Here is a 27,543-nt window from a genome sequence, read left to right on the forward strand (position 1 = left end):
ATCGTTCACAGATGACAGGGCCTGTGGCATTGAGCAGGGAGGTCAGATGCCAGGCACAGGAGCCTACTAGGACATCTCTGCTCGACACCAGCCTGGGCAGGGGGCTCAACAGGGTTTGTACTTTAAATGCTCCTTTTCTTTTCTTCCCATCACATGCTAACCCCTAAAACCAAGCAGTTTGGTTGTGAGTTTTCAGTTTATTTGGCTCCCTCTGATCGATGGGAGCTAGGAAAAGCCAGGCTGTGATGTAAGTGGGGAATACATTTTGGACCCAGATACGGGGACACTTTACCTTTGGAAATGTGACTTTACAGGAGTCGTGTCTGACTTTAGAATAGACCCTCCGGAGCAAAAGTGTATTAGGTTCAGGACCAACCACCGGAATTGAGGGTTTACTTGTAATTCCTCACCAGGAGTCAGAGGGCCCTTGAAGTCCCATGGATCCCGGGCCCAGGGCTTGCCTGATCTGACTCTGCCCAGGGGATATTCCACGAGAGCTGGAGATTTGATCTCCAAGTACCAACGAAGATGGGGTTCTCCCCAGGGGGGTGGGTGGGTCATGCGAGAAGGGGTTCCAGGCCTTCCCAGGGAGCTCTTGAGGGTACTCACTTGAGAGGTCCCTGCCCACACCCAGAGCCAAGCCGTCTTTGATCCACAGAACGAAGCCATCATACTCGGGGATGGCGCACAGCAGTGTCACTGGCTGGCCCGACACCACGGCCTGGTCCTGGGGCTGCTGGCTGAAGGAATATACTTGGCCTAGGAAGGAGACAAGCACAGGGGTCAGTTAGTGCAGGGAGCAGTGCCTGGACGGCTTCTCCTCAAGTTAAGAAGCAGAACAGTTGGCCCAGGGGATAAGCAGCTCTCTCTCCCTCGCCAGCATCTGACTTCCTGCCTGCAGCCCAGCGGCACTTCCTGTCTGCCCCCTGCTTAATTCCCTGCTCTCAGCAGCTGGCTCTCGGCTCAGCCTCCCTGCTCATCCATCCCTAACACACATTCACACTGTGAGGCGGCCTCCCCCAGCCCCCAAAGAGGCCGTGCCCGCCGTGCTTGGGACGATCTCTGCCACTTTCCATTTGGCTCCTACCTACCGCCACATGCTTGCGCCACAACAGGGCAGAGGGGGAGAGAGCCTTCCAGCTGCGAGCATCCTTGGGAGGTGCCTCAAGAAGGCAAGGTCGGGGGGGAGTGGTGTGGTTTGCTTAAAAACCCGAGAACCTGGGAAAAATATTACTGTTTAATTTGGGCCTACGGCCAAATTCCACAGGACACGTGGTGGTATAGTGTGGTCCAGAGTGTGCTGGCAGGAGCTGGAAGTCACCTCGACTCACCCTCTTTGTCCCTTTCTTTCCGATGGCACACCCAATTCTGGCCTCACTGTCCCCTGGGGGAACATCGCCAGGGTGACCCCCAGCTCTCCCCTAGACACCTCAGAGCAAGAAGGCACTGAGCCATCTCAGCAGGTCAGTTCATGTGTTCATTTTATTTATTTTTATTATTTTTTTTAATTTTTAAAAAATGTTTTTATTTATTTTTGCGACAGAGAGAGACAGAGCATGAGCAGGGGAGGGGCAGAGAGAGAGGGAGACACAGAATCCGAAGCAGGCTCCGGGCTCTGAGCTGTCAGCACAGAGCCCAACGCGGGGCTCGAACTCACAGACCGTGAGATCGTGACCTGAGCCAAAGTCGGATGCCCAACCAATTGAGCCACCCAGGTGCCCCTATTTTTTTTTTTTTTTTTTTTTAGTGTTTATTTATTTTGAGAGATAGAGAACGAGTGGGGGAGGGGCAGAGAGAAAGAGACAGAATCCCAAGCAGGCTTCATGCAGTCGGCACGAGCCCGATGCGGGGTTCGAACCCATGAAAAGTGAGATCATGACGCGAGCCAAAATCAAGAGTTGGACGCTTAACCCACTGAGCCACCCAGGCACCCCAGTTCATGTTTTATTACACAAACACACCCACAGTGCATGCAATATGCCAGGCGTTGCTGTAAGATTTTCAAATGCTAGCTCTTTACTATTTTCATCTTCATAACAAACTATGAGGTAGCTACTATTTTGATCCCTGTTTTCCGGACGAGGAAATGAGGCCCGAGGAGGTAAAAAACATGAACAGGAGCTGTGCTTGGTGATGACTTAGCAAGTACTGAGCACGTATCCCCTTTAGTTGTTACAGTAGCCATCACACCCGGATCTCACCAGCCCCAGTTCGCAGGGGCTTGGAGGTTAACTAAATCATCTGGGAATTGTCTCCTGGCAGGACTAGGGCTGTAGACGAAGACTTTCTGGCTCTGAAGACCGTGTTTTCACCTGCGGAGCTGTGCTGTGCTCAGATCCCTAAGCTGGTCCTGCGGGGAATGCTGAGGAAGCAGGGTGATGTGATCCCTCTTCCCCGGGAGGCCACAGCCGAACGGACAACAGGACACCGACGTTTCCTGAGCCCCCGACCCACAGTGGCCTCCATTCTGTTACCTGCATAGTTACATTGCAGGGCAGAAATATCCCAATTTTACGGCAAAGTAAACAGGATCAGAGAGGCAAAGTAAGCTGCCCAAGATCACACAGCTAATGAGCGGTGGAGCTGGGGTTCGATGGGGGTCCATGTGGCTTCCAAGCCCACATTCTTTCCCACGCCCTGCCTGGCAGATACAGATACATGCTGAGGGAAGGTGGACCTGGTGGGCAGGTTGTTGCCACGGCCTCTTCTCCCCGACGTGGGAGAGTCAGGGACAGACACGGAGGTCCTGGATGCTAGCTGTTGCCCATCCTGGGGACACAATACCCCAGGCTTGGACCACGGGTAAGGCCATGCTCTTAGCAGCAGACAGCCCCAATAAGGGGGTGACTGATGTATACAGAACCTGAGGGAAGCTGGGCATGGTGGCCAAGTGGGTGCGGGGGCTCCCCGAGAGGAGCCGCGGAATCCACATCAGAGAACTCATGGCAGGGGGGAAGGTAGCTGCGTTTACAACCTGATGAGATCTTGGCTGGGTCTCTGAGGAGTCTCATTAAAAATCAAATTGGCCCTGAATTGTGGGAGTAACACTTTTTATTCTGATTTGAGCTTTACAAATTAGATTTCATAGGACATTTTAATCAGCTATGTGTGGTGGGTTTATTTATTTCTTTCCTCTCAGTCTCTTCAAGTTCTCTGTTGTAATTAGACCGTTTCTGGCACCAAAGCAAGAGAGAAAGAAGGAGAAAGAGAAGGGAGAAGAGAAAGGAGAAGTGGGGGAGGGGGGCAGGTAGCTGGAGAAAGTGGAAGAGGACTGGGTGAGGGAGAAAGGGGAGGGTTGGAGAGGCCAGAAGAAGGGACACAGGGAAGGAGGGGTGAGGGAGGAGGGGAGGGGAGGGGAGGAGAAGGGAGGGTTGGGAGGGGCACTCCTTTCTGAGGCTCTTTTTTCCCTGGCTCGATGATGATTTCACAGCTCCTTCTTTTATATCAAAATCTTTCTTGCGAGAAAGACAGTGTCAAGACAGCCGCAATGGCTGCCAGAGATTGTGTTCTCAGAATTAGCAGGTTGTCAGCTGGGGGCGGAGGGGTTAGATCGAGAAGGGCCCCAGACAAATGGTGTGGAGCCTGCAGTGGGAAGTGTCACCTTCTCCCACCTCCAGTCCCGCTTCCTCTGGGTGTGGGTGAGGACAACAGAGAATGGGGGTACAGGGAGCATCCCGAGGGGGTGCGGGTGGGGTGGGGGTGAGCCCTGGGTGGTGCAGGGAAAGCGGAGGGGGGGTGGGCAGGGCCGTGCCCTGAGGGAGGAGAGGGGCTGCCATCAGGAGACTGGCCCTGGAGGAGGACACTGAGTGGTCACTACCCACTTTGGATAGTGTCTCAGAGCCAGGAGTTGGGGCAGCTACAAGATCCCCCAGGATAAGCCCTGAGCCCACAGAGAGCAGCCAGGAGGGGCAGGGAAGAACATACCCCCAGGCTTCAGAGAGCTTTGGGCACCCACGTGGGGTCTGTTTGGATCCCTTCGACTTTTCTATGGAAAGAATGTCTCTGGGACACCTGGGTGGCCCTGTGGGTTAAACATCCGACTTCGGCTCAGGTCAGGATCTCGCGGTCTGTGAGTTCAGGCCCCGCGTCGGGCTCTGTGCTGATGGCTCAGAGCCCGGAGCCTGCTTCGGATTCCGTGTCTCCCTCTCTCTCTGCCCCTCCCTGGCTCATGCTCTGTCTCTCTGTCTCTCAAAAATAAATAAATGTAAAAATAAAATAAAATAAAATGAAAAGAATGTCTCTGGGTGGGGCAGGGTGGGGAGACAGATACACAGGAGAACAGTCTCAGAAACACCACTCAAACGATATTATTCACCCATTCATTTTTTGGGAGGGAAGGATTGGTGCTCTGACAATTTCCTTTTTTCAATCTAATTTTATTTTCTGTGCATTAAATATAAGCCACTAGGAATATTTTTTCTTTCAAATCAATGAGATGCTTTTTCAAACAGAATCATGAGTGGAGTGTCACTATCTACAGCAGATAAAAGTCACGGTGCTGTGGGTGGAGGGGACATGGAGGGACGGGGCACGCTGTCTTTTCACCCATAGGGCACACCTTGAGGCTTCTCTTTCAGGCTTAAGCGCCTCTAGGAACATAGCGGACAAGCCCCCGTTGTCGTTTCTTGCCCAAAAGGTAGTCTTCACCCATTCCCTCATATCCCGTTTTCTGTTCCCTGTCTTTCCTACTCTGAGGATGTGAACTGCAAATGAGCCTGTGATCTTTTCTAGAACCTCCTGGGTGGTATGGTAAGCAGCCAGGAAGCTCCTTGAGAACATCTGTTGATTCACACATTTATTGAGACCTGGTATCAGGCAGGCATCGCACGGTCTCGTGAGAAGCAGACAGATACGACGTGGTCCTTCCCTCCAGGAGCTAACGTTTGTTTGCCCACCACACCCAGATGGCTCTGATCTGGGCACAGAGCATGTGCTGCACCGACTCGACACCCCTTGCACCATCCATCCCAGGATTTCTGCCTCAGTTTCTCATTGTGCCCCCTGGCCTTCTTCTGCAGTGAAGCCTGGCAGTCAGGGTAACCTCCTTTTCCTGCTTTGTTTTCAATCTGTCACCATAACCAAGTGTGGCCCAGCCCTCCCCCACAGCACCTCTCAGACGCACCCTTTCCTCTCCATTCCTATCGCTATAATCCGAAGTCAGGGCCCTCACCACCTCAACCTGGCTTCTTTCAACAGTCTGTGAAGGCCTTCAGGTCCTGCCCTGGAGGGTTCTTCCTAAGGCACCGTTTTCCTCATGTGCTCTCCCTTTTCTAAGGGTGGAAACTCTAATGGCTTCCTACTGCCCACAGGCACCTGATGGGCTTCTCCAAAATCTGACTCCCTTCCCCCTCGGTGCTCAATAGTCACCTGTGCCGGCCGTTCACTCATGTTGTCCCATGTTGCCGGTGTTCCGCCATTCTGGAATCACCCCTCACCCCTCTCCCAGGGTCTCCCTGACCAGCCCTGCCCGCACTGAAGGCCAAGTTCTTCTCCACGAGCTTTGGCTGTATCTCTAGGCACTGCCTGTCACCGAAGGGGGATCTTCTCTCTTCTCCCCTCTTCCCTACTTCCCCATTTTTCTTCCTTCTTATCTCCCTTAATTTCTTCAAACCTTCATTGAGCACTTACTGTATATCAGACACAGAAAGGAACCGAAGTAAATGAGAAACGGAGGGTAAACTCTTGAGGGTAGGGGCCACGGCTGTCTTTTTCATCTTGTATTCTTAGCACCTCGTCCGGTGTGTAAGCAGCAAATAAACTCAAGCTTGTGACCTTGTGGCCTACCTATGCTAGTTTGGCTCCTGAGATCTGCGGTCATGAAGGAAAACTGTTTTTATGATATAAAGTACTGATTAGGCAGGTATTGTGCTGAGCACACTACACGGAAGGAGGGAAGTGAGAAATCAGGGGGAAGGGACAGTGTCTCAAGGAGTCAGGCTTTACAGGATAAAAATAACTGAATTATTCATGGAAGACCTACTTTAACCAATTCTTGCTAGTTAGGTGTTACTATCCACATTTCACAGATGAACGGAGGCTCCTAGTGGGTCCAGATGCAATTCAAGGTCACCCAGTGGGCCTAGGTGTCATTCAAGGTCATGTAGTGGCCCAGGTGCACTTCAAGGTCACACAATGGGCCCAGGTATAATTCAGACCCCAATGTCTTTTTTTAATAAGAAAACCCTGTTTTCTTGCCACTATCCCATGTTCGTTATTAAAAGAAGGGTCTCGGGGCGCCTGGGTGGCTCGGTCGGTTACGCGTCCGACTTCAGCTCAGGTCATGATCTCACTGTCCGTGAGTTCGAGCCCCGCGTCGGGCTCTGGGTTGATGGCTCGGAGCCTGGAGACTGCTTCCGATTCTGTGTCTCCCTCTCTCTTTGCCCCTGCCCCGTTCATGCTCTGTCTCTCCCTGTCTCAAAAATAAATAAACGTTAAAATAAAAAAAAAAAAAATAAAAGAAGGGTCTGGAACTTGGATTTTTATTTATAAACTTGTATTCACCCCAATCAACCTCGCAACCATTCCCCTCAGACCCTCTAAAGAGAGGATGAGGATCTTTGGAGCAGAAAGCAATTTCTTGGTTCTCCCCTAAGTTTACATAGCCTCCTGCCAGCTGGTGGTCAACAACACTAAGTCAGGGTTCAGGGTGGAGTCCAGCACTGGCCACTGTGGGGGAATGACAGGAGGTGTAATAATTATTGGTACTTATTATTATATAAATAGTCATTATCTATATAACTATGTTATTATATAAATACATATAACTAGTTATATATTACAAATAATATTTTTATTGTTGTAGAATTACTAATAGCTAACTTTCTCTTTAAAATTTTTTTAATGTTTATCTTTTAAAATGTTTATTTTGAGAGAGAGAGAGAGACAGAGTGCGAGTGGGGGAGGGGCAGAGAGAGAGGGAGACACAGAATCCAAAGCAGGCTCCAGGCTCCGAGCTGTCAGCAAAGAGCCCCTGGGAAGTCACAGAACCCACCGGAGACTGCACTCTCTCTTGCCCTTGGCCAGGACTGAAAGGTCTAAGGGAAACTCTAAGGGAGGGCCTGATGGAAACACACTTGGTGGGTCAGATGGAGTGCGATGTGGTCCCCATGGTGGCTGCGGGCACACTTTCCTGTCGGCTGTCCCAGGAAGGGAGGGGCCCTGCAGAGCCCCCGAGGTGACTGTGGGCAGCCTGCACGCTCCCTGCATGCCCAGGCTGCTGTGGACTTTTCAGGCCAAGAGGGCACCTTCCCAACACTCCAGCTGGGCCTTTAGGACACTGAACTTGGGAGGGACGTGCTTCTCCCTACTGGGCTCAAGAGGAGAAGCGCCAGCCTCAAGGTCCTGCAGTGGTTCAGTGGGGATTAGAGCCTGGCTCTGAAGGCTCCCAGCACGGAGACCTCCCTCCACCTGCTCGGCAGGTGGGAAGCAAGAGTCTGGAGGCCAGGTGGGGCCTTCTCTTCAAACTGCAGGAAGCAGGAGCGGTAGCTGGTTGGGAAGGTTTCAGAGGAGGGCGGGCTCTGAGACCCCATCCTGACGAGCCATGTGTGCCCCCCACGTGGCGGGTTCTGAGTCAGGACGGCTGCAGCAAGGCAGGCGCTGGTGACTGGCAGGCGGGAGGAGGTATGGGGGTGACACAGCGGCGGCAGGTGGCAGGAGGGCTTTCAGCTCTTCTGTGCTGAAAAGGACAGGTGCAGGTGCAGCCGGCCCGGGGAGGTGGCATCAGAAAGGCCCTGGAGGGCTCTGGTCCTGGGGCAGAGCGCCCCCGCCCCCACCACAGCACAGCTCAGAGACCTCCCCTCCTGCCTCCCTGCCTGCCCCGTCCTCCCGCCAGCTGTTTCCTTCTGCTCTCTGCTCAGGAGCCTCACAGGTCAGCTTCTCCCTCCTCACGACTTGCCCACACTGCTTTCTTCAAAGCCCCCCCCCCCCCACCACCCAGATTCCCATCTCTCCTCCCACCTTCATCTCCATCAGCCCACGAGGCTCCCTGAAGGGGCCACCCCCTCCCAGCCCTGACCGCACGGCCCCTCACCTTAGACTCTTTTGGGGGACTTGCGACACACATTAGCACGGAATGAACCATCACCATCTGGCTCTGGGAGGTCCCCAGTGTCTTCCAGTAAAATATTTAAAGTGCTGAAGACCCCATGATTCTCTATGAGCTCATACACCTCTGGCCCTTGACCTGAAATCACCTCTCAATTCCTAATTATTTCTTGCGGAGGGAAGAGGCGTTTTGAATGGAAGACAGGCTGTGAGGGCCAAATTACTGAGAGTGAGAGTTTTTTATAGCAGTGCCTCTGGGGGCCTGGGTGCTGTGGTGTGTGCAGGCACACATGTGTGCATGCACAAGTGCGTGCATGTGTGTGTGTGTGTGTGTGTGTGTGTAACAAGTAGGAAGAGGGCCCAGTGGACCCATGTACATGGTGGTCAGGGTCCTTAATGTCAGGATCAGGTCACCCACCCTTGCCACCCATAACTGTCAACCCCAGATCCTTGGGGGATACCTTCTGGTACTCTAAGTGTCCTGTGTTTGGTGAATACCTCTATGGGCGTATGTGTTATTGCCTCTCCCCTAGTCACTGATCTGGTATTCGGGGGTTCCATGGCGGTGGTGAGAGGGAATACGCACAGGGTCAGCGTGGGCTGGTGCAAACAACATGAGGTTTGGGGTTAGTGTAACCAAAGAGAGAAAGCCTAGGTGCACACTGCACTGATATGGGAAGCAGGGTTGCTGATGTCCCCATGTCCCTGACATCCCTTTTTTTTCAGTCTGTGCTCAGCAGTCAGACCAGAGGCAGTCCAGAGATGGCATGAGGGGCTCACTCTCCCCGTCTCCTCTCTTGGACTGGGGCACTTTGGCCAAGACTTTGCTCCAGCAGCAGACGGAAGGGAGGTGACCACTGTCCTTAGGGTCAATCCCAGCTTGACCTGGGCAGGAGCTAGGCCACCTGGAATGATTGCCCGGTTTCTAAGGAGCCCAGTGCTCTGCAAACACATGCACACAGCCACCCTCATCCTGCTCCTTCAGAGTGGGAGAAAACTGGCAGACGAGCAGGGTCCTGAGAGGCTGAGTGGTGCCCTGGGGATGCCTAGTGGCCCAGGAACAGGTGGAGTAAGGTCTCCAGTGCCCCGGGGAAGCAGCCACCACCACCCCTGTGCCTGAGCATGGGGCAGCCCAGTGAAATCCTGCCTGCTTCAAATCTCAGGACATTCTGCAAAAACTTACTGCGACTGTGTGGATGGCCACATTTGCCACAAGTCATGAGGCTACAAGGCAGAAAGTGCTCAGTCTCCTCGCGAGGTCACATAAAGTTCTTTGGGGTTGAGAAAGGCCTACTGCAAGCACGAGGGCTGGAGGGAGGAAACCTAGAGGCTTCCTGGAGGAGGAATCATGATAATAGAGAATGCAGTGGAGGACAGGTGTCATTCTGGGTTAGGAGAAACGTGCAAGGAAAAGCATGAGTGATGAGTAACTTCAGGGACCTGCTTTGAGTACCTGCCAGGGCCTGGGTCTCGGATAGTGGAAAGAACACAGGGACAGGCAAGCCAGGGAAGGAACTCTGGCCCCGTCACTAGCAATATGATCTGGGCCCCATTCCTCACCCACTCCCAGCCTCAGTTTCCTCATCTGGAAAATGGAAGTGACATGCCTACTTTGCAAAGCTGCCATGAGGAGAAGACTCATGTGTAAATGATCCTGGCACACTCAGGTGTTTCATAAAGGGCTGTTCTTCTTTGCCTCACCATCCACGAGCCCAGGACTGTCAAAAATGGAGCCACACAGCACCTGGAGTGAAGGATCCCAGAGCTGGGAAGGGAGGCTCTGCAAATCTGAAGTTGGGCTGATTAGAATCTGCTTCTTCCCATGAGTCATGCAGGTGAGAGAGAGCATTTGGGGCCTCCTGTAGCTCTGTCATTGCCATGGTCCCAGCCAACATCAGTCTCATGGAGCTGCCTGGTCAGCCATGCAGAAAAGGCTCAAATGTTGCCGTCTGCTCTGCTATTAGTGACCAATTGGGGAAGGCTTTAAGCATACTTGTACTGGGGATATTTATCGCCAGCTTTCTCCTAGCCTGGAGGATGCAAATTGCTTCATAGGAGATGAAAGGAAACCGCCCTCATCCCCAGAAGCCAGCAGAAATCTTCTTCCTTGAAGAGGAGGAAGGAGTCAGCTCAGAGGCCCCTAGCTGGTACCAAAATAATGCCAGGCAGAGTGGGAAGGGGCCAGGGCAAGATAGATCACATCTGGAAGCCCAAGTCTTGGACTTCTGCTGTTTTCCTGCTGCTCAGCACAGGACCAGCTCCTGATGCAGGAGAATGAATTCTGGGAAGTTTCCAGAATGCCTTGTCATGTCCTACTCCGGGGAGAGGACTGGGGGTGATGGGGTTATGTCTGAGCCCACTGACTAATTAAGCTGGTTGTTAGGGAGAGTGGAATGGTACCTTTGATGGTGCCGGCCACAGGCAGGGGCAGGTCCCCGTGTCTCCAAGGCCTCTGGCTGGGTGCGGGGATGCAGAGTGGGGACTGACGTATTTTCTGTGACAAGGAGCTTAGAGCCCGGGGGAGACAAACAGGTGCACAAGGGACCGGAATAACCGACGCTACACAGTCAGTGCCAAAAGTAAGGTGTAAAGAAAGTCCCGAGGAAGGAACGTTGTTCCTTCTGAGGGAAGGAGGGAACGAGTCACAGAAGGCTTGGATTCTGAAGTGGCCTCGAAGGGTAAATGAGATGAGGGCAAGAAGGAAATGTTTCCTGGGATCGGAAACAGCATGAATAGAGCATGGAGGTCAGAATGGGCTCGGGGATGGGGTGCCTGGGTGGCTCAGTCTGTTAAGCCTCTGACTCTTGGCTTTGGCTCAGGTCATGATCTCTCGGTTCATGAGTTCAAGCCCCGTGTTGGGCTCTGCGCTAAGGGCGTGGAGCCTGCTTGGGATTCTCTCTCTTTCTCTTTCCCTCTGCCCCCCTCCCACTCATGCTCATGCTCTCTCTCGAAAGAAAGAAAGAAAGAGAAAGAAAACGTGCTCAGAGAATAAGAGCTGAGGCTGCATGGTTTTGTCTTGATCTCTGGCTCCGCCATTGCAAAGTGTCTCTGGGCACGTTCCTCAGGCCCTCTGAACCCGAGTTTCCCCATTGGGATAGTAACCAGTGCTTGCTGGGTTGTTTGTGAGAATTAAACAGGACGATATGTGTGAAGAGCCCAGAGCCCTGCACGCCTTCCACAGCAGAGCCGCTTCCATCACTACGAACCTGTAGGATGGGTGCATGGCACGTGGGCATGTCAGGTGTTCAGCAGGACGCATGTCTAGGGAATCATGGTAGGTCTGACTGTGTAGGCCCTCCAATGCATGCTAAGAAGTTGGCACTTGATGCGAAATCATCAAAGGGTTCTGACCCACATGCTCAGATCTGAGTTTTGGGAAGATCACAGCGGTGACAGTGAGTAGGGTGGATGAAGGAGGATAATCTGAAGATGGGAAGCCTGATCAGAAAGATTATGCTGTCAACAGAGCTCAGGCTAAAGCTGCGTCCGTGGAAAGAAGCAAGTGGATTTAGGAGTCACTTGGATGACAGCGGATGAGAGACAGGGGGGCATAAAGGCGCCCCTCCCCCTGGCCTGTAGGACAGGTGGGAAGGGGGAACAGATGACTTACTTGTGGAACCATTTCTGTATCAGGAGGGGAAGCGTGTTGGGGGGCAGTGAGTTCAGCTGTAAATATGTTGATGGAGAAGGGCCCTGAATCATCAGGAGAAGGTGTCCTGGGTATAATTGGGTCCGTGGGTCCGGGAGAAGCTGGTGTGAATAACTCAACGCTTACTGAGCACTTACATGGTTCAGGCAGTAGGGACACGGTTCTACAATGGGTCCTCACCTTTTGGTGTTGACCTGGGAGTTCATCTCCAGATACAGAGAGTTATGAATGTTGACGTGGCTGTCTAAGAGGGACACGGTTACTCCAGGCTGGGTGTCTTGGGCACAGCTGGCTTGGGTGGTACAGTTAGCTCCTATCAGCTTTGCATAGGTTTAGAGCCCTGTCGGGATGGCAAGAGGTCACCCAACCCTATCTTCCTTTGGATTCCCTGGAAATACCAACAGGGAAGCCGGAAGAACAAGGCAGGGGTGGAAGGGGCGGGGGGACATCTCTCCATTGTGTCTTCTAGACCTCTCTGCTGAGAGAGGGACTTGAAAACACTTTCACCCTCAACATTATCATTTGCAGCCACTAGTAGCTTGATTTGGACACATGGGTGAGGAGAAGCTTGCCAATATCACACACGCTCCAGAAACTGCCTGGATTTTTATTTGGGCTTGCACAGGACAGTCAGACTGCTCTTCCCAGAGCTGGATGTGGGGCAGAAATTCGGAGGCCACGCTTTCCTGCCCTCGCTCCTTGTCTGAGCTGGGGCAGCCCGGTTTGCCTGCGATTCTCCCGGTCTCACACACCTCTCGTCAGGATGCACAATCCGCCAAGGTTGTCCTGGACAGCATGGGTCTTTAATGAAGAGCAATGGGGCTGGCCGAGGCAGGGTGACTCCAAAGTCACTATAAATCCTTCGCCTACTGATTATCAGCCCGTGGCCCGGGCCAGAGCCTGCACTGTCCTCATTAGTGGCAGGGAGAGATAATCCTCAATCCATTCAGCCAAGTTCTGGATGCCAAGAAGACGCTGATAAGTGCTGCTGGAAATACTGGTGCATCGGTACCCGTGAAGGAGCCCATCCATCCCTGCCTGCGGTCAGCCCAGAGTCTGACCGAGATGGGAAGGGCAGAGTTGTGTGGGCTTTGGTGGTGACGGTGGGGGGAGGGTATACACTATAGAGGGGAGACGCTCCAGGAAGCCCATGAAAGCTGGAGGCCTGGATGCTGTCTCAGGCTTGCTGCAGGCTGATCATGGGGCCCAGGCTAAGCCCCTTTCTTTCTCTGAGCCTCAGGCACTTAAGTGTTCAGGAGTATGTGCTCTCTACACCATTGTTAGGGGAGGGGAGGAGCAGCATGAGAGAAAAGAGGTGATGCTGAAGAGCAGGACAGAGCTAGGTCGTTAGCTTGGAAGCAAGCGTAGGCCTTGGGCCTTGGGCAGACTGAGCTCGTATGGTTACCCTCTTAGGGCATATCAGTGTGGGAACTACTGGGAGGCAGGGCTGTGGACTGACTGACCCCAAGGTGTCCAGCATCTCTGTTGCCTTTTATTTTTTAATTTGTTCAAAAATTTTAAAAAACGTTTATTTTTGAGAGACAGAGAGAGACATAGAGTGTGAGTAGGGAGGAGCAGACACACACACACACACACACACACACACACACAGAATCCAAAGCAGGCTCCAGGCTCTGAGCTGTCAGCACAGAACCTGACGCGGGGCTCGAATTCACGAACTGTGAGATCATGACCTGAGCTGAAGTCGGGCGCTCAACCGACTGAGCCACCCAGGTGCCCTATGTTTTTAAAATATTTTTAAAGTTTACTTATTATTGAGAGACAGAGAGTGAGCAGGGGAGGGGCAGAGAGCGAGGGAGAGAGTCCCAAGCAGGCTTTGTGCTTTGAGTGCAAAGGCCGATGTGGGGTTTGAACTCATGAACCGTAAGGTCATGACCTGAGCTGAAATTAAGAGTCTACGCTTAACCAACTGAGCCACCCAGGCACCTCTCTCTGTTCCCTTTTAGAAGAGATACTGTGAAGACACAGGAAAGCTGTCCTCTTGGTGAGCACCCAGGCTCAGAAGGCACCATCGGGTGCTGCCTGTGCTGCTTCTTAGCTGTGTGCCCTCGGGCCTGATACTTCCCGTCTCTAAGACTCCCCACGTGTAAAATGTAGGATTTAGACTCAATGTATTAGGTCCCTCCCTTTCAGCCGGAAGGAAGGCTCTTTGTTCTGGTTTATCCAAAGTCTTATTTTTGAATGGGGAGGACCCACAGCTGAAGAAGAATAAAACCGAAGCACGTGGAAGTAAAAGCAAATCTCCCAAGGACACTTGGTCTGTTTGAGGAAGATCCGTGTCCTTAAACCTCATTTTTCCCCCTTGTTTTTTTTTTAAACAAACATCTTAAAACAACCATTTTATCCTGGTATAGACCTTGCCAGTGGGAAATTGTTCTAAAAGTCTCCTATGCCTAAGAATCACCTGGGGAATTTGCTGAAAATGCAGTTTCCTGGGTTCCAAGGCAGAAATGCAGGGACAGCAGATCTGAGCTAGGCCAAGGAGTCTGCATTTTGCCCCCCTTCCTGGGTAATCCTGCCGCGGGTAGGTTTTGGTGAATATTTGGGAGGCACTGTTCAATGCAAACAGCGCAGGGTCGAACGGGGAACGGGGTTCTTTCTGGTTTTGGCTGTCATTGTATTGCCTTGATCTGGCTGCTGTTTCTCTCTGGGCGCACCAGGGTTTCCTTCACGGCTCGGTGAGGGCATTGGATGAAGCCAGTGGTTTTCACACTTTTTTTTTCAGTGCATGGTATCCTTTGGCAGTGGGATCTCATATGGAGCGTCCGTGTGTGAAGTGGGTGGAGGCAGGCTGGGTGAAGCGGGGGGTCTGAGTCCAGCCCCTTGGCTCCCTTGCAGTGGACCCCAAGGTCCCTCTGTGACGTGCTCAAGGAATCAGAAGGTCCTGTGCAGTTCTGATGGTCTCCAGGTGTCGCATGTAGTGCAACATGGCTGTCTGCCACCGACAGGTACAAAAGCCAGGGTGCACTGTGTGGATAATGCAGTCTGGTCTTGGAAGTATGAGCTACGTTTTACATTGTTTTTAAAGCGGGCGTCACAGCCAGTACCGGAGTCCAATGTGGGGCTCGAACTCAGGATCCCGAGATCAAGAGTTGGATGCTTACCTAAGGATGAGCTACTTTTATGCCACTTTGCATTGGCAACCACAACTCGGACCCGGTGTTTATAGAGAAATCTTCTCATGGCTTCCGGTGTCATTCCCAACAGGGAGTAAATCGCAATGTCCTGAATTTCTCCTGTCTTGGAGCCCAAATACAATCAGCTCTTAATTATCTTCGTTAATGGAGAGGACCAAGGGTGTGAATACTCCAAAAATGATGGACATTAATCCTAAGTAACATTCATTTTCAACTTTGGGATGCGTTTTGGTATTCACGTTTGAATATGGATGTGTTTGATGTTCTGGGAAGTTTTAATACTCAACAAAACAAAACAAAACCCAGGGACGGAGCTCCCTCCCACCGCCTGCTCAGCTGGGTGCAGAACATCACCTCTGGTTCTGGCTCTCAGCTAGAGTCCGGCCATACTCCATCCTCCCCCGGGTCGCTGTGTTTAGGGCTCAACACCTTCCCTAGAAGGGGGTGGGGATATTAACTGATTTTGCCTTTAAAGGACTTTCATTCCCTTTGGGACTCATGCAAATAAGAGCAAAATAAGAAGCTGTGAAATGTTAACAGAGGACTTCGTTGAGCAATCTTGGTGATAGCATTTGCCAGGAGTGGGGACAATTTGCCAACAGATAATTGAGAGCTGACTCTATATGTGTCCTAATTAAAAAAGTCATTCTTGTTCTCGCTGCTCTGGGATTCTGGGTGTCCTCTTCTGGTTGGTTTGGGATATTAACCACGGCTAACCCTTGTGTATACTTTCTACTTCATAAAGAACTTCACATGTGTGATTTTACTCAATCTGCCCTCATGACCTCCTGTGGAGAAGGTTCCAATGTCCGTCCCTCCATCCTGATGGAGAGACTTGAATGCCAAGGCTCACAGCACGGCTGGCCCCATGTTCCACAGCAAGTGTATGCCTCCCAACCCAGCCTGTGTCCATCTCACTCGGCCTCTTCAGTCACCACCTAACTGTGACCCTGGCAAGGGCTCGGATCATTTGTTTCAACCCTGAAAATGTGTCCGCAAACAACACGCGAAACAAAACAAATGTGCAACGATTGCGCCAGTCTTTGATTGTTTCAATGGAAATGCTGGTCAAGGAGAGGTTTTGTGCTGTGATCACCTTGAGAGGAGGGACAGAGTCTGTGCACACTGCTGGGGGCACCCAGGCTGGGCTGAGGGCTCTGCTTAGTGCCTAGCAGGCTTAGTCTGGGTCTCTGAGCCCATCTCAGAAGATGAGCTGGTGGCCAGAAGGATGGAACCGGCTCCTTGGAGGGGTAACCCCAGCTCCAGCCTGGCCGTTTTCACATCCACAGTCCTCAGAGATAGGGAGAATCTCTTCTATTGTATGGATTAGGAAACAGAAGCTCAGACAGGTTAAGTAACCTGTCCAAGGTCACAGCTTGTGCTGGAGCCGGCTCTGGGCCTTTGTTTACTCGATAGTTCCCCGTAAGCACAGAGAGCGCTTGAGCTGTGTAGTTAGTTTCCTCTTCAGAAAGCAGAGACTGACTGTACTCTGTCCTCCAGCTGCCCCCAGCTGTGCTCCAAAAACAGACAGAACCTGACAGGACATCTGCTTCTTGCCTCGGGCACAGGCTTTGCCCCACCTGCAGACCACAATCAGCCAGAGAAACCTCTGATACTCCCGGGCACCCCTGGGGCTGAGATCAGGTCCACGAGCAATAATTCAGGGCAAGAGTCGTCCACAGCTAGGCAGAGGCACGGGCATTTTTGATCCTACCCTGCTGCATCCCCATTCAGAAGCTTTTTTGCAGAGGCCCACCCCCTACACTAGCTTTCTTGCTGAGTCCTGGGCTGGGTGAATAATGACTTCCATTCCCTGCACGGCTGGGGGCTCTGGCCTTTGCGACACCGTAGTGCTGAGCCTCTTATCTGTTCTGAGACCGCCCAAGGAGGACCAGCTGCTGCCCGGAGAGGCCCTTCTGCTGGGGCATGGGATCAGGGGCAGCGAATGGGAGTTTTTTCCCAGGCCCCATTCCCGCCTGCCCCCAGGACATCCCTATTTTCCAGCCAGGAGTGCAGCAGCTCCTCTAATAGAAGAGTTACTCCCGGCTGCGCTAGAGGGAACAGAGGCGCTCTCAAGCCTCTTCCCCTAAATGCAACAATATTTGGTAACACTTGGCGTCTTGGGGAGAGAATTCATGTCCGTAATTAGTTACTGTATATCACCGTTAGTACTCTGCTCAGGATTTACTGGGCAAATACCATTTAACTACACAATAACTACAGGTCCTTGCTGCTTATTGGGTAATTTACTAAGGCTGGGGGAATGGGGCAGGAGGGACTCTGAATAGGAGGCATTGTAACCCCTTGAATCAAACTTTATGAGTTTGGGTTTGGCAGGGAGGTGGCTGCCGGTAGCCAGCTCTCATTGCTTTGTTTTGCAGAGTTGGCTGGCAGACTGCTTCCTTCCCTTTATTTATTGCAGGAGAGGTCTGGGACTGGGGTCTGAGGCTGCCCAGAGCTACGGAGGGCCTTTTGGTAGAGAGGGTCTTTGGCTGAGCACAAAGGAACCCAGCAGGAACCTAGGCTTGGTGTCCTGGGGGCTCCATCCATCCTTCCATTTATTCCCTCGTGGGGCCTCTTTTTGTATCTGGGCCAGTGGGTAGGGAGTACATACGGGGAACTGCCCTTGGCTGGCACTATCACGATAATCCTAAACCCTCTCTTCTCTCTCAAGTGCCACGTTGGTTGGGAAGCAGCCATACCCGGACACTTGGCTGGAATTCCCAGCCTTAATCTGCTTGAGCAAAGTCTGTCTTTGTTTGGCCATGCACTGTCTAAACTCCCCTAACCTATTTAGACCACGGAGAGGGGAAGAGACGCAATAATGAAAAACTCAACGTGCAACATTGCCTTACGCAATCTAATAAATTACTCGGTACCCGGCTGCCAGCTCAGACTAAGCCCGATATTGCCTGCAGTAATTATTTGGATCAAATGCAGTTTATCTGCTTCATATTTGTGCTTCTGTGCTCAGTGGTAACTTATAAATGTCATTGTGGTGTTTATTTGTTATAATGAAACTTAATGGCGTTGGAAGCCAGGAGCAGAGCGGGTGGGGCGGCAGGTTTAAAACAATCTCTTCATCTCTGGAGAAAGAATGAGGCAAGATAACATGGAACTGCCCCGGAGGGAGGAGATTTGCAGAGATGGTTGTGTCCTCGTGCTGTGCGGTGGGCAGAGAGGGCCAGGGAAGATCTGGCTAGGTTTAATCCCGGCACTGCCCCATCTGATGTCTTTCCTCCATCTTCTAAGGGTGTTTCACGGGTAGGAGGTGTTTCATGTTCACACCACCCAATGGGTCGCCCAGATAAGACACACAGGCTGTCCAGGGGCTTGAGAGGCTAAAGTCCTATTGGATGGGGATGGAAATGAACACCCCAGGGTGACTGTACTATAGAGGACAGACCATCAGACAGAGGCTGGGAGAAGAGAGTGGGGACAGAAAACAAAGGGAGGGTATCCTGGGGAGCCAAAAGAGGGCACCGCGAGGCTTTCCCCTTTGGGTGAGGAAGCAGCACTGGCCATAAGAAGCACAAAGCATGGGCAGAACAGGGAAGAGCTGGCCGGAGGTGGAGGCAGGGCGCCTCACTGACTCTGCAGAAGCAGTATGGACAAGGACGGGCCATTTAATGTCGAATAAAGGGCTTTGGCTTCATACAGCTCTGGACTCTGCCATTGACTAGCTATCCAGCTTTGGGCAAGTTATTTATCCTTCCAGAGTTTCGTTTCCTTATGTGGAAAATGGGAGCAGTAACAGATACCTCTCAGACGGCTGTGACGGTAAGTGAGGTGATGTGTATAAAATGATGAACACGGTGTATGGCACACAGCAAATGATAAGTAAGTGGCCGTGGCGGTGAGTGGCGCATAGTAGGTGTTCAATAAATGTCTGCCGAGTGAATAAATGAATAGTAACACTTCCCACCTGTGTGCATTATAAAGCCCTCTTCCAAACAGCTGGGCTTGGATTGAGACCTCACAGACACGCAAGGCTGATCTTATCATCCCCATTTTATAGTGTGAACCTGGAGGAGAATGGTTATGGTAACTTGTTCAAGGCTACTCAGCTGGTACATGTGTGGGCATTGGCTCTTCTGCATCCCAGAGCAGGATTATCTCTGCCAGTCACGGGGGACAGCTCCCCATCTATGCTGAGAGACTGAGCTCTTTCCTCCTGACCAACTGCCCTGCTCCCTGGAGCCCAGTCACACGGCCTGCACTGACCTCCCCAGTTGAACCTGGTTGCAGAGGTTAAGTTGGGGCCTTTCCGTCCATTTTATCTTAATACTACATTTAGTGTTTACTCATGAAATATTCATTTTCTCCCCTCAGCGACATGCTCATACAAGGCTCCTAACATCATAAATATGGATGAAAATTATTGCCATTGTTATTTCTCCCACTAGCCAGCTCCCTCCCCCCGCACACTCCCTGTTTTGATCTCAGCAAAATGGGACTGAATTGAGGGTTTTAGCCTGGAACACTCGTAGTAATGCCTTGCATCTTGTGGTGATTTATGCTTTCTCAAAGAACCTGTATGAGCATCACGCGTATGCCCATTTTGCAGATGAGAAAGCCTAGGTCAAGAGAGATCAAGGTCAAGGCCACACACCTAGTCAGGAACCAAACTTATTTTTAAAAACATTTATTTGTTTACTGTTTGACTTGTGATGAAATGTTCTCTGGGAAACTGAATGTGTTTGTTTCATGTAAAGAAATAGGAGCACAATCTTATTTGTATTGTACTTTACAATGTGCTATTTTTCTGGTCCTCACAAGGCAGGCTTGAGTTTTGCCTATCTGACAAAACTCACACAAGTTGGCGGCAGATCTGGGCCTTAAACCATCATTTCCCAAAATGGATTCCAAGGAACATTTAGTCCTAAAACACGCTCTAAGGAAAACAGTTTTGTAGTCAAACACTGCGAACCATATACCCCTTTCAGTGGTTCCCTGTGCCCTTTGGCATATTAAAATCTCTGATGCGTTCTGTAGGATGGACCTGTTTAGTGGGGGCTGACCCAGCTTCTCCCCGCCCCGCCCTGCCCCGCCCCCGCTTATTTAACCATGGAGCCCGGTTTTCATGGAAAACCTATTACCATGCTAGGAAACACTGATCCAGGGAAATGTGTATGTCTGGTCCCTCTTCCTCTTTCTGAAGGCATGGGCTTTAGAGCAGGGCTAGGAGAGGAGAGGCTGAGGACAGGGTGGAAAGCATGCTTGTGGGGCCACCATAACTGAGGTACCCCCTCCCCATGCTTTCTCTCCTCCTTCCTACACCCCTAAGACAGTGAATTCCAGATAATTCACTCAGTGTTAGGTGTAGTCAGTCCAGCCTATATCTGAGGCAGGGTTGGAGGGGCGCCCTGATGGCTGATGGGGGGTCTCCATGGGCAGCGTAATGCGGGGAGATATGGGAGACAGTGGTCAGTGGCCATGAGGGAGAAGTCTACACGGGTCCACGAAGGCGCTCGGTCATGGTGATGGAGGGAGTCACCCCACCCTCATCTCCCAAATACACAAAGCTACCTGAGGCAGAGCGGAGATAAGAAGACCAGGGTCTGAGTCTTAGCTTCACCAGGTAATAGCTGGATGCCTTTGGGTAGATGACTTAATCTTTCTGAGCCTCTGTTTATGCTCAAAATGGAGATAACATACCTACTTTGTGATGTGATGAGGATTACACGATGTAAGTGTAAGTGCCTCCCTGTGTCTTTGTAGATTAGCTCCCCACCCTTCTCTTGATTTCTCAGGGTCCCCCAGTATTACTCAAATCAGAACCAATGGCTTGCCTCACCTCTCTGCTCTAAGAACATATCGCCCACATACTTCCATAGCTCTCCCATCACCCTGCCTTCTGCTATCTTATTATATGCCTGTCTCCCCACTGGACTCAAAATTCTCCGAGAGCTGCAGCCAACTGTGTCAGTGGCCCGCCTCCCTCGCCGTATTCCTGACTCTTGACCACTTTAGTGCCTGAAGGCTAACTGCTAATCCCCAGTATCGGCAACCTGAGGTCTCTCTTAAGCCACAAGACACTCGGCCTCACGGAGGGCAGGCCAGAAGTGCCAGGGAATTTATAAACCCACCCCAACAGGTCACAACCAGTTACTGACAGGAGCTGGCAGATCCATTCCTCACTCTTTGGGTGGTCCAAATTTGAGGTGTCAATGCCACCTCCCTTCTCTGGCATTCCCACTGGGGGTGGACTCCAGCCACCCAGTCTAGTAGCCGGCTTGATGAGACCGCCTGTGTTGGATGCCCTCCCTTTCCCGTGTCGATTCCCTGTCATCCTTCTGGCACTCTCTGGACCTCCCAGATGGACCATTATAGGCAAAACCTTGCTCAGGGCCTGTTGCTGGCTGAACCTGAGCTAAGATGAGGCATCCTCTCTCTGTCATTCATCTCCATGTCTCCCACAGCACTCGGCACACAGCAGGTGCCTGATAAATCTTCTTTGAATCAGACAGAAACGAGCCAGAGGAATAGATGGGGGAAGAATGTAGTCCAGGGGGCAGGCCAGGGGGCGGGGCCCAAGGATCCCATTGCAGAATGGCTCCTCCCCTCCTCTCTTCCTTGAGGTCAGACTCCCCCCTCCTCTGTACCTGCTCCGGTCAAAGCTCTGGGTGCAGAGTCCCCCAGCGTCCAGCCAATGTCCTTCCTCAGGGAGAGGAGAACAGCTTGGTATAGTGTTTGAGATTCGTTCATGAATAATGGTTGAGAAGTGCTGTTCTTTAGTATGAAGAATAGTGGTTATTCCTGGCACATTTGACTTGGAGGTGGGGAGTATTACATTGCTCTATTTATCCCACACTCTGTACGCAGTTACTGAAACTGTCGCCGTGTCCTATATTCCATAGGCCATTATGTGTATTTCAAACCATTATATAAATGGACTTGATTTGGTACTTCTGAATGTCATTAAACTCCTCCTATACCAGTAACAACACAGTTTCCATAGAAACTAATACATTTGAGAAGGAAAGGCACAGGGAAGAAAGCAGATGGAACAGGGGGGAAAAATGCGTCCGTCCGATTATTATTTCCAGAACGCAGGACCCAGGGACGTGACATGGCCACTCCACGGAGATGGGGCAAGCTCCTTCAGGTTTTTATTGACTCTCCTTTGATAAGAGCCGTGGATAATTCATCTCAGCCTGAACCTGCTCATTCCAGCACACAGCTCTAAAAACTTTATGGCACCGCAGGCCATTAAGCACGCTCATTTATTCAGACTCTTTCACCCTAGGGAGAGGGGTGGAGGGAGGGTCTTGGCATTCAGGGATGAAGCTTTTGGAGCTCACTGAGGATGGAGGGAAGGGAGGCAGAGAGAAGGAAGGAAGCCCCCTCAAGACACAGTGGGCAGAGGGTGAGACCCCAGGATTTTGCCAGTGGCTGTCACCTAAGTCACTTGGTTCCATGGCCATCAGTGCAGTTAGATGGTAAACTGTAGATGTTCGGGGGTTGAAGGGGTTGAAGCCCTTTGTGAGAGCCTGGCCGAGGAGGTGCCCATGGCCTTGGTAGACAGCAAGTTTTCCCTCTCTGGAGGGATGCAAACTGAGGTTGCAATGGCCTCACAAAAAGTATGAGCGCGCTCCTGGGCAGAACTCACTTGGCCTAGAGTTTGACTGGATTCCCTTTATCTCCTCCTGTGCATAGCTGGTTACAGCAATTGTGCCATTGTATGTTAAATGTTGTGATATCCTTGGAGGCAGGAACTGTGTCATTACACACCGAGGGCCTACCTAGCACAGGGCGAGGCACTGGTGACTAAGGGAGCGCACAGCACCACAGCATTCACAAGTGTTCCTGTGCATTGGTACTTGGCGGGGATACCGACCATCAGAAGGGGGTGTGGACTGGGTGATCTTTGGTCCCTTCTGGCCTTGAGCACCTCGGATGATACGGTTCTAAACCTGCTCTGACGATGCCTGGGATTAGAATCTAGATTCTTCTGACTCCCCAGCTACAGTGCTTAGCCATCAAGCATACTAACCACAACGCTGAAAGGAAAAACGAAAACAAAACAACCGCAGTAGCAGCTTGGTATGAAATATATGCGGTCTCCCCCAAGGGGCGGGCAAAGTTCCTGAGGACGGGGCTGTGTCCAGCCTCTCTGAGGTTCCTAAGCCAGGCACAGTGCTGGGCTCACAGGGGGCGATGGCTCTATTCTCTCTGTGTCATGTCCACATTAAAGAACCTACTCCCCTTCCTTTTCTCTTTGCATCTCGTCTCTTTCAAAACACAGCCTCAACCCATATTTTGTGGGCAGACTTCCCTGATGGGTCCACCCAACCCTGTGACTCCCCAGCTTCCAAGACTTAGCATGGTAAAGAGACAGGAGGACCCCACCTAGGGTCAGAAGCCTGGGTTCAAGTCTTGGCTCTATCGCTTGCAGGCTGAGATACTCAGGGCAAGTCACATGACTTTCCTTAGTCTCAGTTTCCTCTTCCTCACGTGATCTGTAATGTTTCTTCTAGGGGTCCCTGATTCTCAGATCACCCAGTCCCAGCATCTTGGGAGCCACCGACCAGGGGCAGAGAAGGTTACTTCCCTCGCTCTTCTTTCAATGTCTACGCTGTACAAACATTATGCTAGGGTCCCGGGATGTAGTGGAGACCCAACGGAACTTACAGATTAAGGGAAGGGTACGGAAGACAAGTATTAGTTAAATAATGGCAGTAAGAACTTATATGTACAGACTGAGCTAAAAAGGACCAGTAGAGACAAAGGCCCTGTGGCAGACGGGCCATTCCTGTTTGAGGAGCTGAAAGAGGCTGATGTGTCTGGGGTACAGTGTTAAGGGGACAAAGATGAGGACTGGATCATTTATAGCCTTGTAAAATATGCTGAAGATTTTGATATTTTTTCTAAAAGCAATGCAAAGCCATTCACATGTTTTCAAGAGGACTGTGACATCAGATTTGCATTTTGAAATATTGCTCTGGCTGAAGTGTGGAAAATGAATTGAGGGGGAAGGCGGGGGCATGATGGGTGCAAGGAATCTGCTGGGAGGGCGCTTCAGTAGTCCAGCGAGGAACAGTGGTGATGGGGACAAGGGCAGTGGCCGTGAGGTGAACACAGGTGGTTGGACTCAAGAGACATTTGGGAGGTGACATTTCTAGGTCTTGCTGAGAACTGGATGTGGTTGAGGGAAAAGGAAGTTAAGAACATTTTTTTTTAACATTTATTTATTTTTGAGAGAGAGAGAGAGAGAGGAGCAGAGAGCGAGAAGGAGACACAGAACCTGAAGCAGGCTCCAGGCTCCAAGCTGTCAGCACAGAGCCTGACGTAGGGCTCCAACCCACAAACCACAAGATCATGACCTGAGCTGAAGTCGGAGGCTTAACCGACTAAGCCACCCAGGTGCCCCAAGGAAAAGGAAGTTTAGAAAGGAGCTGGGCAGGGTCTGTGGCCAAGGACCACCTTAGATAAGCAGGTTTCCCAGTAGGAATGGTGGCTGGAGGCATGGGACCCAGAAAAGTCTCTGGAATTCTCCATCAGGTCACGGAAGGAGAACGGCAATGGCGGGTCTCTTGTTCCAAAATGCCAAGTGAATTAAATAACAATCATAAAGTGCCCTGGAAATCTGCATCTTGCCATAAATAATAAACAGGAACGTTATACAAATAACCAGCTTTGCAGCCCCAGTGGAAGAAAACACATCAGTAAGAAAAATGAAATAAGAAAAAATGCACCCCAAAGCCCCAACGAACAAAATGACAGTATTAGCCAACATCCTGGGGGCTCTTGCAGGCAGTGAAAGAATAGTTTCTGGAAGTTGTGGGGCCTCAGCATAAGCTAGCCTGCCGTGGCTGCACCAGTCAGAGCGGCAGGGGTTCAGAGGTCATCAGACCTGGTCTCCACTGGATCAGGTCCCTGGGCCAGGGTCCTGCTGCCCCTCTGCTCTGAAAAAAAAGTGCAGACTATCCTGTAGGCCTGCTTGACTGCCTCATTGCCACCCAGGGGACAGCTGACATGGGCCTGAATTCACTCTCAGAGAACAGACAGGAAAAAGAAACACAGGTCTGCCTTCTGAGGCTGCTGAGCAAAGCCAGCCGGTCAATACCCTGGTCCTGGTTCCTTTGGTGACCAGAGCATTTAAAATTAGGGGGTGAGTGGTGAGAATAGGGTGTGCGCAGCATGCTGGGAGCCAAGATAGATTTTTTTTGAATCATCGCATTTCAAAGGCTTAGAGATGATCATATCCAACATTATTCACTTTCATACAGGAGAAGGTTGTTCAGGGACTTGCCCAAGGTCACACAGCTGGCTCCGTATGTTTAGGTGCTCCTTCTACTACACTGATGGGGGCACTTCTTTTTCTTACCAACTCTGTTAAGGGAGAGACAGGAAACAGGGGGCATTTTAGGCAAATTTCTGTGGACTGGGGAACAGGGGTGCGGAAAGAAAGGATAGACTCCATGCCGGCACAGATAGTTCAGAGAGCTGCTGAAGACGCTTAGGCTCCCATCCTCCCGGAGTTCCCACCCCTGCGCATGGGTGAGAGGTGAGGACGGGCAGAGGGCATCGTGGTGGAGGTGTGTTTACGTTGAGTCTGGACTAGGAGGACGGCGCAGCCCAGGAGCTGCAGGGCATGCATGAGCCTGTAGGGGGCCTCCATTTGTGGTACCGGCTTTCTCCTTCCCGGGGGTTCGAGCCCCTCCCCAGGGGCCCAGAGGTCTCCAGTGAACAGAAGCTGCCTTTGCTAATCACTTGCATTTGTTTCTTCCTAGAAAGATGAAAACGACAGCGCTAGGAGGCATTTCTGCTTTCCCTTCACTGAGCTGGGAGAAGCAATCGGTCACTGCGGAAAGTCCTGGAAAACCCCCGCCCCGCCAGCTGTGCGCCGCAGAGGGTGCGCCTGTGGGGAGGAGGCAGGGCCTCCCGCGCAGGCGCACCTTGGCCTCAGAAAACTGGCAGGAAGGAAGGCCAGGATTTTGCTGTCTCCTTTCTTCTCCATTAAACATCCTCTTCCTCATTTCCCCTTCTCAAGAGTCCTAGGGGCTAAAAGAATTTTCTGGTTCCTTAGAAATGATCTTCCCTGGTCTACGTGTCTCAGTCCAGGCCTTTCCTGATTTCCTCCCACACCACCTGGAGACTTCTGTGTTCTGCCCCCCTTCCCCCAGCCCCTCCCACTTTCTCTGTATCTTCAGCTGCCCTGAAAACCAAACCAAGTTAAAGCGTTAGGGGCTTCCCTTCTGTTCATGGCCTGAGCCTCCTCTTTTGGAATTCCAAGAGCACTGGACTGGATGTCAGGAGACCTGGAATGTGGTCCTGGCTCTTCCGGCAACTTCCCATTGAGCCTAGGCAAGCCACTCAACGATCCTGGGCCTCCCTGAGTTGGTGGTCGCCCTATAACTCTAGGGTTGTTGAAGTTCTAACACAGAGGAATACCAAGCTTTTCAAGAGGCAGGCAGCGCCCCTCAGCAGATGCCATGTGAAAGCTTTCTATCCTGCCTATGAATAGTGTCAACCCTGGGTAGGCAATGTGCATTGACAAGGTGAGTGGTTCTGGCTGGGATCTCCAGGAAAACTGGAGAGAGCCAGTTTTGAGAAGAGCCAGGAAAAGGGAAGGGAATACAGGGTGTGTGTGTGTGTGTGTGGGGGTGTGGGATAAGGAAACAGTGGGAACAGTTCCCTTTGCAGATTTGGTAGGCATATCTGTCTAGAGATGCCCCGAGGATGTGGCCCAGCAGTAGATGGGGAGAGGATGGAGAGCTGGTGCAGAGAGGAGGGAGACCACCTGTGGGGGCCTCCCCTCGGCTGACCTGCCTGGACCCTGGCCTCCAGTAAGGGGCTATTGTACCAGAATAGGAGGAGGGCTGAGAGGTAAGACTTAGGACACTCATTTTGTGGAAAGCTCCATGTCAATTTGCTCTGCCTGGTGGCTCTTTCTCAAGACCCACCTTACACCTGTGGATGACTTCGTGTATCCCTCTGTTGTCAGTCAGGGCACTGATTAATTACTTACATTAAAATTGATGGACTATTCCTTATGTGTGAGACACTGGGCAAAGGCCCACGGGTAGGCGAGGAACATCTTTGCCTAACTCTTAGATGGGACAGACAGCCTAATCAATAATCCCCAATTTGAGTAAGTGCCACAAAATAAATAAGCCGGTTGCCACAATGGAGCATAATGGTGGGGGAAGAGGGGCATCTAATTTAGGTAAGGCAGTCAGGAAGGATTTCTTTATGAAGGTGACAGTAACATGGGGAGGTACCTGTGTGTTTGAACTGTGGGCTCCTTGAGGGCAGGGATGATGTCTTATTTCCTGTGAAAGCTCCAGTGCTTAGAACAGTGTCTGGCATTTATTATGCCAATTGGTATTATTTTTATGGTAGGTGTTCAATGAACTTTTGATGAATAAATAAATGATCTCCTTCCAGCAGTTCCTATTTAAAGCACCATGTACTTAATCACATGAAGACAATTATGTCAAACACACCTGATGTTCTTACGCCTAATCTGTCTTTATTTCCTCCTCTCTCGTCTGCCCTTCACTGAATTTTGTTTGTGTCTCCATGTGATGCCTCAGATGTGTTGAGTCCAAACAGGAAAGAACACACACACCCCTCCCCCCCAAACACATTACCCACCAAATGCTGCAGATTCTACCCGAGAAGCTATTAAGCGCTCCCAAATAGAGCAAACCTCTCATTGACTATCACATGCCTCCTTAAACGATC

General features: G+C 51.4%; 1 protein-coding gene across 3 annotated transcripts in view; it reads right to left on the bottom strand.

Annotated features, from left to right (window-relative positions):
• KIRREL3 (kirre like nephrin family adhesion molecule 3) overlaps positions 1 to 27,543 on the bottom strand; it is a 546,659-nt gene that overhangs the window by 93,859 nt on the left and 425,257 nt on the right. For all 3 annotated transcript variants that reach the window (XM_042959077.1, XM_042959076.1, XM_042959078.1), the window contains exon 3: positions 610 to 759. In XM_042959077.1, the coding sequence (XP_042815011.1) occupies positions 610 to 759 (150 nt within the window). The remainder of the gene's footprint in view (positions 1 to 609; positions 760 to 27,543) is intronic.

The sequence above is a fragment of the Panthera tigris genome, chromosome D1 (assembly GCF_018350195.1).
Source record: "Panthera tigris isolate Pti1 chromosome D1, P.tigris_Pti1_mat1.1, whole genome shotgun sequence".
NCBI classification, from domain to species: domain Eukaryota; kingdom Metazoa; phylum Chordata; class Mammalia; order Carnivora; family Felidae; genus Panthera; species Panthera tigris.